We start from the raw sequence: 13,054 nt of genomic DNA, 5'->3' as shown, positions 1-13,054 counted from the left end.
GCACCCCAACTGGCTTTTTAAAAATCATGCATATTCGCTATCTTCTCTAATCTGGGACAATGCAGGGAACTGATGGGCTGGCTGGCGTAGGTAATTAAGGGCGTCTTCTATCATCATTTATGATTGTTTGGGGAGAGTGTAGGAACTGACTTACATTTGTTTCTGTTCCCCTCTTGCATCAAGACTTCACATTGTGAATCCAATCTGTGAGAATGTTGGTGGTAATCAGCCTACAGGCCAATCCTGCACACATTTGCAAGGCAGTGGTGCAGTGTAGCCAGCCAATAACGCAAAAACGTACAGAGAAGCAGTCTCTGCAGCAAACATCTCCTGAGTTACAAGAGTCAATAGGCGCTGGGATGAGACTGAAAACAGCCTCTCGTTCTCCTAAATCTATTCTTAATGAAGCCAGCTTGAGCCACTGCCTCATACTGCTGCTTTATTAAACATATGTGAAGCCCACCACTGGGAGAGGATGGGATTAAAAAAGGCATTTTAAAGAGAAAGATGCCGGACCTCCTAATGAACAGCACTTAAACCAATAGTCCCACTGGGGCATTTGTCAAGTTCTGCTGAGCTGTACTGATATTCATAATTGGTAACATGCTGCCACATGCTAAGAAAATTCCTGTTACCTTCAAGCCTGGGGCAGCCACAAACAGCAAACAAAATAATTACACACAGAAATCTTACCCTTCAAAACAATCCAGACATCTGAAAGAAAAATAAAAGGTCATTTGTGTTCCAAATGGAACAATATTTCCATTTTGTCTTAACTTTCACACCAAGCTCCTTTCAAACAGCTTTTCCATATTTACATTTCTATGCTCAAATTAGAGTAGCAAAGCTATAGCAATGAGGCCCCTGTGGTGACAGCTCATTGCATTCAACCGGTAATGCTCTGATTCTAGCAGCCATCCTACAAGAATTTGAATTTAGTTCAGAAGCGAGGGAGCTTTCTGATTTTTATGCTGTTTCAATATGAATGTTCATTTTGTAAGGATTTAATTTCATTTTGCACACAATTTTCAGAATATGGGATCATTCGTTTCCCTCTAGATTTGTTACTCTGGAGACTTGGATTCAAATCATAACAAACACAAATGGAAATGAGTTTGGGGATGATATCTTTTTAGTCCTCATTTGTCCTTGTCACCACTGTACTGCCTCTTTGATTTTGATTCAGGAGCCTAGGGGTAAAGTAGCAAGTGATGTAGGTCAGGATTGCAGTGCATTGGGAGAGCGAGGTGGGGAGTCTGACTGGAATATTGCAGGTCTGGCTTGAAATGCATGGTGTTAAGGGGATATGTGTGTGTAAAATTGGACTAACAAGGGGGTTGCAGGTCAGAATTTAGGACCCTTGGCAGAGGTTTCTGGAATTCCGCATGACTGGAATAGCATGGTCCTACAATTCAGAGCTGAGATGGATTGGAAGTGCTTCTTTGGGAAAAGCTTCAATATCTCCTTTCCACTCTATGGGTCAGCCATAGACAGTGCTATCGTATAGTTACAGATTGGGGAGTTAAAAACAAAATTACACAAATTAAACTAGTTATTTATAATTAATTGGCTTAGTCTAATAAAATGAGACCTTTGTCTTTCTTTTCCTCCTTTTGTTACTTAAGATATTTCTGTGCTTCACTTTGAAGCTTGTTAAAACTTAATTTTTTTGTTTAAAATGCAAGTCCCCTCCTCCAATGGACCAGTGAGTACAAGGGGGCCCATTTTCCCTCTGGGAAATGCAAGCACTCAATTCATGGGAATATATACATTGCTTTCATATTTCCAACACAGTCAGTCCATAATCTCTCCACTCATTTTTTTTTTCCACATGAACTTTGACATTTTCAAATACTTTTCCATTACAGTGCAGAATTTTGTTCATTCTTCTGTTCTAATTACAGAACTTCCTTATGGCTGGGAGAAAATAGAAGACCCTCAATATGGAACATACTACGTCGAGTAAGTGTTTACACCAATTATTCACTTCATGTGGACATCAGATATGGTAGAGAACAATGGAACAGTTGATATGTAATAAATGCAAATTGTAATTCAGCTAATTTAATGACTATGTATCCACTGTAAATTAAGGGCCAGTTCTGGTGGCCGTAACTGAATTGTGTACTATTCCTATGAGTTAATATGTAAGATGATAATGTGTGTAGCTTCCCTTCACACTAATTGAGATACATCCATCTATCATCTAGAGGGGAGGAATCAAGTAGTGACCACTTCCCTGGGCTGGAAACCAGAGAGCAGCAAGTAAACAGTAGGGTTCACTTTGATTCTCTGCCTCACAAATATCCATGTGATTTTTTTTTTCTTGTATAACTAAGAATTATGGTAGTTTATTACAACCGTAACTTTATCTGGCATTAGTGACTTTGCCCAAGTGGCTGAATCTCTTTCTTAATATCCTTATTGTAATAACGGAAGATGCTGAATGTTGTATGTTTAAAGAGATCAGAGCATGTCTCTGTTCTGAAATACCTTTAAAATGGAGCCTCTCCATTAAAACACTTGATATTCACAAACCAGCAGGAAATTGCTTTCCCCTCATCCTTGGGCTACAAAGCAGCACCATGTAGCAGAAAATCCATAACTTTCTGTAACTGGCTTGCTTATTCTTCTTCAACTCAGGCTCAATGAAAACCACCTTCAATCATCAAGAGAAAAATTAGCAGAGAATTGAAAATATTAGCATTGGTTTGAAAAATGTTAGTGAGATCTCTGCAGAGCCAGCACTGTTGTTTTAATATTGTCCAGGCTAATAAATATTTTGATACTTCAGCTCCGCGTTCATATTTCAGTGTTTAGCAACAAAGGCAACAAATACCATGGATATATGGAAGCAGCATCCATTTCGTGTCAGGAAAAGAAATAAATTTGCTTTGCTAAGCAGATCTCTTATTGACCAATATTATGGTCTACAGCGGCTCTTTTGAAATGTGCAAAGTGGTGTTAAAATAGATAATATGCTTATTATTCAGAGTTCATCCTATCACTCCAAAAGCAGCCTCAAAAGTCAAGGCTGAATTGTATAGTTGTTGAGTTTGTTTTGAGTATTGAGAAATTAGTAGTTGGAGTATGCTTCAAAGGGTTAATCTTTGAGCTCCTCATGAGGAGATGGTTGGTCCTGCCCCTGAACAGGAAACTGGCATTGCCCTGAATTACTAGTTAAGAAGATACTTGAATATTTTTAACCAGGTTTTCTTTCCTGCTGTTAGTTGAAATTCCTTTGGTTTTGATAATCTGATTTTTCATCATAATAGTTTTCTTTTAATTTTTCTCTGTTTAGATAATGAAAATAGGCTACTCATTTTCACTTTCTTTGCTCTCATGAATTAGCACAATGCTGTTGTGTTTGAGTTGCACATACTACAGGGGAACAAGCTATTAAGATTAGGCTTTGTATAACTTTTTAAATTAAACTTTACATTTTAGTTCTCAATTGCAATTACCCTTTGAGAGAAAGGAGCAGAATATATGGATTTCTGTAATTGAATGGCTGTGATACTGACCCTTAAATATATACACATTCTAATAATATAAACATTAGAATTTGGACAGTCACAAGGGAATGAAGATTTACCACCACCACCCCAAAAAAAACCGTAAAAGTTTTTTTTCAACGTTGAGCTGTCCTTTTATGTTTACTCTTTTGCTGAAATGAAGCAATGTGAGCTTGCACATTGCAACATTCTTTGATACAGTATGGTAATCATTATTAGGGATCTGACAATGTTTGGCAATTTAATTAAGGAGAATTTTACATTTTTTATTAATGCCAAGTTACAATAAAATGTTAACGTACTACATTGTACATTACTTATTCAGGATCAGGTTAATATTCATAGAGCCTGACTAAAGGAGCTGGCTTGCTGGCTGGGGAGCCCTTCTCCGTTTAGAAATTTGGTCACCCATCTTCTTTTTGGCACTTCTCTTGTGTACATACTTGGTGTGAAAGCTTTTCCATTACAAGGACAGTCCACATTTTACTATTCCAGAGGAGAAGTCACATTTTTCAAATAATATGCAATATAAAGTTTTGCTGCTAACAATAAAAAGGAATTAATTTGTATTTCTATTTAAAAAGTAGGTCCTTTATGGAAGCATTAAATAAGCAATCAGGGGATTTCTGGGAAGCTGGCCTTTTTCTTATAAGGTTAATCTCCTTTAATAATTTCCTCTGCAAACCATCGAATTTCTGGACACAACCACCAAATGTGCAAGTATGTTCCCCTATCCCTGCAACCCCTCCAACAGAGTGCCTCCCTAGTAGCAAAAATACAGTGAATCCTAACTGGAGTCAAATACCAACGAGACAGTAATTTGTAAAGGTTTTCTTTGTGAGCTACACAAATTGAAAATATATATCCACTTTCCCATATAGAGACCCATTCATCTAGATCAATTTATTTGTCCAGATCTCTCTCCTATCGACATCTTTTTCAATCAAAATTGAATACATCTTAGAAATTAAACCCTTTGTTCCAGCTTGCACCTGGGTCAACTCCTCAGTTGTGTTTAAAGATCTAGATAGAACCGTCTTATATCCAGATTTCACAATAAGGTGTTTTGACTTATAAATACTGATACAGGATCTTTCTATTATTTACTTTATTACATATCTCTTGGTATGATCTTAAATCAGGACCCTGGAACAGCAATCCAAATTGAGGAATATCCGCTCTTACCCAGAATGAATAATCACTTTGATATTTCCTAGAAATAAATTTGTGATTATTAATGACAATAGCTAAGGGAGAGGGCTTGGCGACAGGAATTTTAAAACGCTAAGGTGGGCTGGATGAATGGGTGGCTTTTATTTTTGGTGATCTAAATTTCTTTTGAACCCAACAATTACTATAAATTGTTTGGGCTACAGTCTTATTTGAGCTTTACCCAGTGTTTGGATGGTCTGTTAACGCTGTTGATCATATCTTTTAATTGCGATGCATAATAATAATAAGCCAAATTAGGGAATGCTCATCCACCCGACTTCGTAGACTTACGCAGAACTTTAGAACTCACCCTTTATCTTTTATGATTCCCATATGAATTTTAATAGTGCATCTTGCTCTGTTTTTAATGTCATGTCGGGGATACCAGTAGGGCGATGCACTGAAACAAAAATAGTAACTTGGGGAGGACATTCATCTTTACTGAGGCTACACTATCTAACCAAGAAATTTCGTATTTGTTCCAGTTCTCCAAATCTTTTATTTTATGCCAAAGTGGAAGGTAATTTGCTTTAACAAGATGTTTGTTTCTCCACAATATTTATTCCTAACTATTTTAAAGATTCCTTTACCCATTTAAATTTATGTAGCTGACAACGGTTTGTTTTGACCCTTTGGGAATATTAATTTCTAAAATTCCAGATTTATCATAGTTTTTGATCCCTGATGCCTGCTCAAATTCCAACATCAATTGTTCTATAATTTTTAATTATGCTTCTGGATTCTGCAAATATAATAGGATATTGTCAGCATATAACACCACTTTCTGTTCTAAACTTGAAGACATTCTGATGCCTTTAACCAAGGGGCTGTTTCTCACATATATTGCAAATGACTCAATTGCCAGAATAAACAAGGGAGGGCAGCTCTGTCTTGTACCCCTAGACAAATTAAAAGGAGCGGATTGAAGTATACAGGCCAATATGAGTATAAAACTGGTTTCCAAAACCAAACCTTACCAAAATCTGTCTGAGGTTCTCCCACTGCAAAAGTTGATGGTTTCTCAACATCCAACAAAAGCAGTTCATAAGAAGAATTGCTAAAATTAACACTATAGATGAAATTCAGAGTTCTTCTGACATTACCAGATAGATGCCTGCCAGCAATGAACCCACCCAGGGTAAACACATTTGGGCAAGATGACACTCAGTCTGTTTGCTAGCACCTTGGCATAAATTTTAACATTGTATTAATTAAAGAAATAGCACAGTATGATGCACAGTTGGTAAGAGCTTTTCTTTGTTTAGGAATAACCACAAGTTTTGCTTCTTTCCATTAATCTGGAAACTTGTTCCCCTGCAATCTTCAGTTAAAATAGGGATCAATACTTGCTTTTGGAGCTCTGTTATACTCCCCAGAAAACATATTGGGACCTGGAGGTTTATTAGATTTTAAATTCTTAATTACAGTTTCTATAGCAATTTACCCATCAAGAGCTGCCAAATCCTCCTCAGAGCTGAGGTAGCCTCACACTTCTCCATTACTGTTTATAAATTCAGAATTTGAATGTTCTGAAATGTACAAGGTATGGGAAAAGTTAACAAAGATTTCAGCGATCTGTTTGATGGCAGTTATTAAATCTCCCTTTTTATTTCTAATCAGAGGGGTGGCTGACTTACCAGTTCCTTTTTTTTTAAAACGTTCTAGCTAAAAGCCTATCCGTTTTATTGTCCTTAGTTTTATTCTCCTTTTCATAATATTTTTGTTTAATGTATCTAAGTGTTTGCTTGGCCACACTCATTTGTAACAGATTAATCTTCCCTCTTACCTCAATTATTTTCTTATACACTCTTTTTAGATCCTGTAGCTCTACGTCTGCCTACCAAAACAGAAAGTTCTTTAACCAAACTCTCTTCTTCAAGAGCTCTTATTTTTTTAAGGTATGATGCTTTATTTATAAGGATCCCCTTCGTTACTCCCTTTCAAGCATACCAGAGAACTCTTGTATTTGGTCCCTTCCTTATCATTATCTTCTATATATTTCTGAAAAATTTCTTCTAGCTCTTGAATTCTAAGGGAGTCATAAACACGGCTCTATTCAACGACCAGGCCCTTTGTTTTTCCACTAAATCCCAGTCTTTAATATATGCAGAGGTATAATCAGACCAAGTTATAACTCCCAGATTAGCTTTTTGGACTAAACTAGTCAAGGCCCTAGAAACAAAAATCATATATCAATCCTGGGATAAGATCCATGTGTAGCAGAACAATGTGTGTAGTTCCTGATGCCTGGATTCATCTCCCACTGGACAGCCGTCAGATCCTCATTTTTCTAAATAATGCAACACATTTGCACTTGCTCCTCCTGAATGCCCTCTGTGTACATTTGATCAATCCAAAGTGGGATTTAAGCACCTCGTTAGAATCTCCGCCTAGAATGATATTCCCTTCCCTAAAACTTTGCAAGCCCATAAAAAAAAAATCAAAAAAAGAAGCTTGTCCTTGTTTGGGAGCATATTCATTGGCTAAGGTGAGAAGTTTACCTTTCAAGGACCCCTTAATTAAAATAGAACTGCCCTCTGTATATATGAGTTGTACTGCAACAATAAAAGTGAAGTGTTTAGCCAAGCGTTGCCAATCCTCTTCTACTAGATTGCCCTGGAGAGACACATGGTAGCTATGTCCAAGTAGTATTCAGTTATTTATCATTTTTCTTCAAGTGAGCTTCCAACAAATAGATTATACTAGGAAAATCCTCTTTCAGTGAGCAGAATACCCTTTTCCTTGTGTTGGATTGTTCAGCCCCTTAATGTTAATAGTTATGACATTAGCAAACTCTCCCATGAGTATCAAGTCTGCTCTTGCCCGGTATGTTACCCTTTGCTAAAATCAGTGACATGTGCAACCCTCCCCACCCCCACCCCTCCAGCCAGATGCCAGGTCTCTCTTACATTTGCACCTCTTCTTTAGATAGGACATTTTAGAAAGAGTTCATATTGGACACACCAGTAATTTTTAAACTCACACATAGGTTGCTTTTTCTTTTTTAAAACCTGTATTGTGGTACCATGATCCTGAATTTGATTTGCTGTAAAAAATGTTAATTGAGCACTGTTTTTATTAATATAATGTTTTCTATTAAGACACATAACTATTTAATATCTGTTTTTGGTCTTTATGCCGTTTCCCACCCTCCCTCCCTCCCTATGCATTCCCCCATGGCCACCTGGTCCCTTGTAGCTGTGGAAGTCTGGCCTTTGGTTAATTCTTCTATCAGCATATTAGTTCTGTGCTGGGGTTGTGGGGAAGTGTCGTGTGTGTGTGTGTGTTTCTTATTGTGAACCAAGCCTTATCTAATCTGATCAAACATCTTTATAACACTAGGTATTATGAGATTATTATACCATCAATGAGTTCATATATTCTTAAAATTTTCCACTGTAGCTGACCTTTCTCCAATCAATATACATTTTTGAATGTTTGTGATAACTCTAAAGTCAAACTTACTTCATTGGGATGATCGGAGTCTCCTATTTTATTATTAACGTTTGTTATAAACTATTATAAATAACAATAATAAATTAACTATATATATTTAGCATGCTGTATCCACATAAGCTATCCTGAGTGCTACCCAGCCCATCTTCCATTCCATATATTCCTTTTTTCATTATAACCACATGGACAGAATATCCATTTATTTTGTTCTTCTGAATCTAGACGGTTTATTCTGATTTCACAGTCTGTCCTTTTGTCTTGACAATTTATCTTTTTGAGCTGTTCAGGTTCTCTTTGATCTCACTGATTCCCAGTGATTTCTGGGAAAGCCTTTGACCCCATTCAGATTGTTCTGGAATTGATTTACCCATTCCCATTTTTTGTAAGTATCTGTTCCCCTTTTTTTGGATCTGAGTTAGACGCATAGGTCCTTCCATTTAAAGGACAGTCTAAATGGGAACCCTGATTTGTATTTTATATTGTTCTATCTAAGAAGTGTGGTCACCTGGTATAGTTCTCTTTGCTTTCTAAAGGTTGAGGTTACCAGATCTGGGAAAATTTGTATGGGCTGGTTAAGAATCATCAGTGGGTCAGGTCTCTCCCTCGTTGCCCTGAGAATTTGATCCTTGTCTTGGTAGTGGTATAGACAAGACAATCACATCCTTTAGTCTGGAGCTTGCTGGGGGCCTGGGGAAAAGGGATCTGTGACCCCTCCCAATATGAATGCAATAAATATTGCCCAGTTTTAATATGACATGGAAACTATTGTCCATGTGTCCAACAGACTTTTTCCTTCAGTCTCCTCTGGAATATATTTAATCCTTAAGTAATTCTTGTATTCTCTGTTCCATGTCCTCCAGCTTTAATTCTGTGTTTTCCTCTTTTTTCAGTTGTTTCAATTTTTTCAGTTAGATTAATATTGCTGTCCAATTGGTCATTTAATCCTGCTTCCACATCTAATATTTTCCCATTAATTTCATTTTTGTATCTTTATTGTAAGCCTGGAATTCTTCCCTCCTCTCCTTATTCATCTTTTTGATTTCTTACAGCAGGTCTTTCAGGTCAGTCTCAGTGACTGGTGCTTCTCCACCTGCCTCCATTAATTTGTTGGTTGGCAGGAAAGTTACACTCTCTCGTTTTGGGATGGGGAGGGGAAAAGATCTTTGTATTGGAGGATTTATTTCTTTTCCCAGACATCTAGATTTTCTCTTTTCTCCTTGCCTGTTGTGCCTCTTTCAAGATGACTGCCACCACACTCCCTCTGTTTGTCTGAGCTTTCCAAAATGGCTACTTCTATATTTCCTCCCCCAGCCACAATAGTATAATTTTATTTTATTTCTTTAAATCTTGTTGCACTCACCCACTGTCTCTGTACAGGATGATAAGGATCCAGTTCAACATCTCCAAGCTTAGAGTCATTTTAGTATGTTCTTTAGGCTGATTGCCCTGGATTCTGTTGCTGTTTTCTCTCCCAGAGCCTGGGATCTGCCACCTCGCTTCAGCCTTCTTTTATTTTTCTTCTCGAAACTGGCTTCACAGGTGTGATGATTCATATTTAAAGCACAGAACAGTGGATTCACGTTGGCTTGGTTCTTTTTATCTTCTTACATTGTTTTCATTTATTCCCCCTTTCTTGCAGAGAGCTGGATTAATCCAGCAACCCCATATTCTCCCTCGCACCCCCCAGTTTTGTTTCTCGAGGCTGCAGCTTTGGAGGGCTGACTGGAACTATGGTGCTTTGCATTATGTGACTTTCTCTTCTGTGTCCTCCCGTTAGAACACAACTGGTTAACTGCTTCCTGCATACGTGACATAATGTGGAATTTATGGCAAATGAAATAAATGTTTTCCCAATACAAAGCTGGTAAAACCCAGACTTCAACGGATTTTGCTGTGGATGCTGAATTTTTCTTCCCATCCAACACCACGTTTGATTTAGCAGTAGGTCCAGTTGTTCTCATTGTCTGGTGTATGTTCTTTTTGAAGACCACCAATGGCTTTAGTGGTTTTGATATGTGAAGGAGCATGGATGAAAATCTAAAATTGAGAATAAATAATTTTGATAGAAAATTTGGAGAAAAACTCAGTAGTACAGATTTCTGGTCCTTCTTAATCATACAGTGATTGATATAGAATTCTAGTTGCTGGAAGCCCGGGGTGGTCCACAACCTTCCTACTTCAGAGTTTTGTAGATTCACAAAACATGTTCATGAGCCATAATATTCCAAATCCCTGAGGTGGAAGCATTTGCTTCAGTAATTCTTTATGGGTCAGTAGTTCCGTTTTCTGGAATGAGTTAAAAGTAATCTTTTTGGCATGTTCGTATGTTTTTCAATGAAAAGCTAATAGGTGTTTATTCAGGATGGAAGAAGAAGAACAGGAGTACTTGTGGCACCTTAGAGACTAACAAATTTATTAGAGCATAAGCTTTCGTGGACTACAGCCCACTTTTTCGGATGGAGCATTCATTCAAATATGCTGTAGAAGAGATACTGCTTTACTCTTAAAAAGATTCCTTATTCAAGAGATGCTCATACCCGTTACATATTTTATTCTGTGCTTAATCCTAATTTTTGAAGACAATTCCGGTAACAGTGTTCTTTATCATGTGAAGGAATAATTTAAGACTCTGTGTTTTGGAGGAAGCTGAAGTATTAGGTTGCTTTGCTTGGATAATAGATCCTTGTTGATCACTTCTCCTATGCACACTTGACATAACTGCTCTTGCCTCTTTTGGCATGATAGAGAGTCTCCAGAGAATTGAGTAAAAATTGGATGACTGCCTGTTAAACAAGAGACTAGAGGAGGGACATTTTGCACCTGAGAACCTTGCTACAAGAGACAACCCCGGGCAAAACTTCATAGTTTGTCAGAGTTCATATTTTGTAAGCAGAAATATTCAACCCGCTATGGCAAAAATAGCTGAGCAAAAATTAAGATTATAGGGATTTAGTCAAAAATGATACTTGAGAAAAACCGAACATTCAATTTTTCCTCTGCTGTGCCTCATTCAGAGATACCCAGAGGCAAAAATATGTGTTAAATTTCTGTTCTATAAAGCTAATCTGAAAGTTGGGTCTTTTTTTTAAATTTGAAAGTCTTTTTAAAAGGTTTTAATGTGGCTGGGGAACAAGGGCAAAAAAATATAATAGAAAGCGAAACTGAGGGTTTTTTTATGTGGACTGTTGAGCTTCTGGGGTTGTCATACAGTTAGAAAGTCCTCCAAGGCTTTCGCATTAAAAGCATTGCATTATTAGTTTCCAGGTAATCCTTCAGTTATGAAATAAGAAATTGATAATCTTGCAGTGCCAATGCTCTTCTTCAGATGCTGCTCTGAAATCATTTGAAGATGGCTGCACCTGTATCTTGCCTGTTCAAAGTGATTTCCTTCCTAAATTCCAATTTTCTTCAAAAAATGAATTGCATAGGAGTAGTTCCATGTAGATGGAAAATTTAAAACATATATCTGCATTCTGAATAACACACAGAGCAAGCAGCCCAGTGCTTCTTCATGGCACTAGCTTTTATAAATGAATTAGCTTTTAATAATTGCTCAAGATTCATAGAATATCAGGGTTGGAAGGGACCTCAGAAGGTCATCTAGTCCAACCCCCTGCTCAAAGCAGGACCAATCCCCAACTAAATCATCCCAGCCAGGGCTTTGTCAAGCTTGACCTTAAAAACCTCTAAGGAAGGAGATTCCACCACCTCCCTAGGTAACCCATTCCAGTGCTTCATCACCCTCCTAGTGAAAAGCTTTTTCCTAATATCCAACCTAAATCTCCTCCACTGCAACTTGAGACCATTACTCCTTGTTCTGTCATCTGCTACCACAAAGAACAGTCTAGATCCATCCTCTTTGGACCCCCCTTTCAGGTAGTTGAAAGCAGCTATCAAATCCCCCCTCATTCATCTCTTCTGCAGACTAAGCAATCCCAGTTCCCTCAGCCTCTCCTCATAAGACATGTGCTCCAGCCCCCTAATCATTTTTGTTGCCCTTCGCTGGACTCTTCCCAATTTTTCCACATCCTTCTTGTAGTGTGGGGCCCAGAACGTGACACAGTACTCCAGATGAGGCCTCACCAATGCTGAATAGAGGGGAATGATCACGTCCCTCTATCTGCTGGCAATGCTCCTACTTATACAGCCCAAAATGCTGTTAGCCTTCTTGGCAACAAGGACACACTGTTGACTCATATCCAGCTTCTCATCCACTGTAACCCCTAGGTCCTTTTCTGCAGAACTGCTGCCTAGCCACTTGGTCTCTAGTCTGTAGCAGTGCATGGGATTCTCCTGTCCTAAGTGCAGGACTCTGCACTTGTCCTTGTTAGACCTCATCCGATTTTATTTTGGCCCAATCCTCTAATTTGTCTAGGTCCCTCTGTATCCTATCCCTACCTTCCAGAGTATCTACCATTCCTCCCAGTTTAGTGTCATCAGCAAACTTGCTGAGAGTGCAGTCCACGCCATCCTCCAGATCTTTAATTAAGATATTGAACAAAACCGGCCCCAGGACCAACCCTTGGGGCACTCCACTTGATACCGGCTGCCAACTAGACATGGAGCCATTGATCACTACCCATTGAGCCCGATGATCCAGCCAGCTTTCTATCCACCTTATAGTCCATTCATCCAGCCCATACTTCTTTAACTTGCTGGCAAGAATACTGTGGGACACTCTGGTTTAAGAAAAATGTATATGGAAGGAATTCTCTAAATCTTATAACATAACTGGAAAAACACTATTGCTGCAGTGCACCATCATAATGAGGTCTCCTCCAAAGTAAAGTTACCTGTGATGTCTGTACTACTCTGAAATCCATTTTTTTCATTTTAGTACAACTCACTCAGCCACTGTACATTCCTTAGCT

General features: G+C 38.2%; 1 protein-coding gene across 7 annotated transcripts in view; it reads left to right on the top strand.

Annotated features, from left to right (window-relative positions):
- The window catches only part of MAGI3 (membrane associated guanylate kinase, WW and PDZ domain containing 3), a 230,134-nt gene that overhangs the window by 142,048 nt on the left and 75,032 nt on the right, over nt 1–13,054 (top strand). For all 7 annotated transcript variants that reach the window (XR_010600370.1, XR_010600371.1, XR_006175059.2 and 4 more), the window contains one exon: nt 1,905–1,962. Coding sequence is in view for 3 of the 7 variants with exons in the window: in XM_005303533.4 (XP_005303590.3) it covers nt 1,905–1,962 (58 nt within the window). In the remaining 4 variants the exon portion in view is untranslated. The remainder of the gene's footprint in view (nt 1–1,904; nt 1,963–13,054) is intronic.

This window comes from Chrysemys picta, chromosome 4 (assembly GCF_011386835.1).
Source record: "Chrysemys picta bellii isolate R12L10 chromosome 4, ASM1138683v2, whole genome shotgun sequence".
NCBI lineage: Eukaryota > Metazoa > Chordata > Testudines > Emydidae > Chrysemys > Chrysemys picta.
The sequence above is the reverse complement of the archived record's forward strand: the minus strand, read 5'-3'. Positions and strand labels throughout refer to the sequence as shown.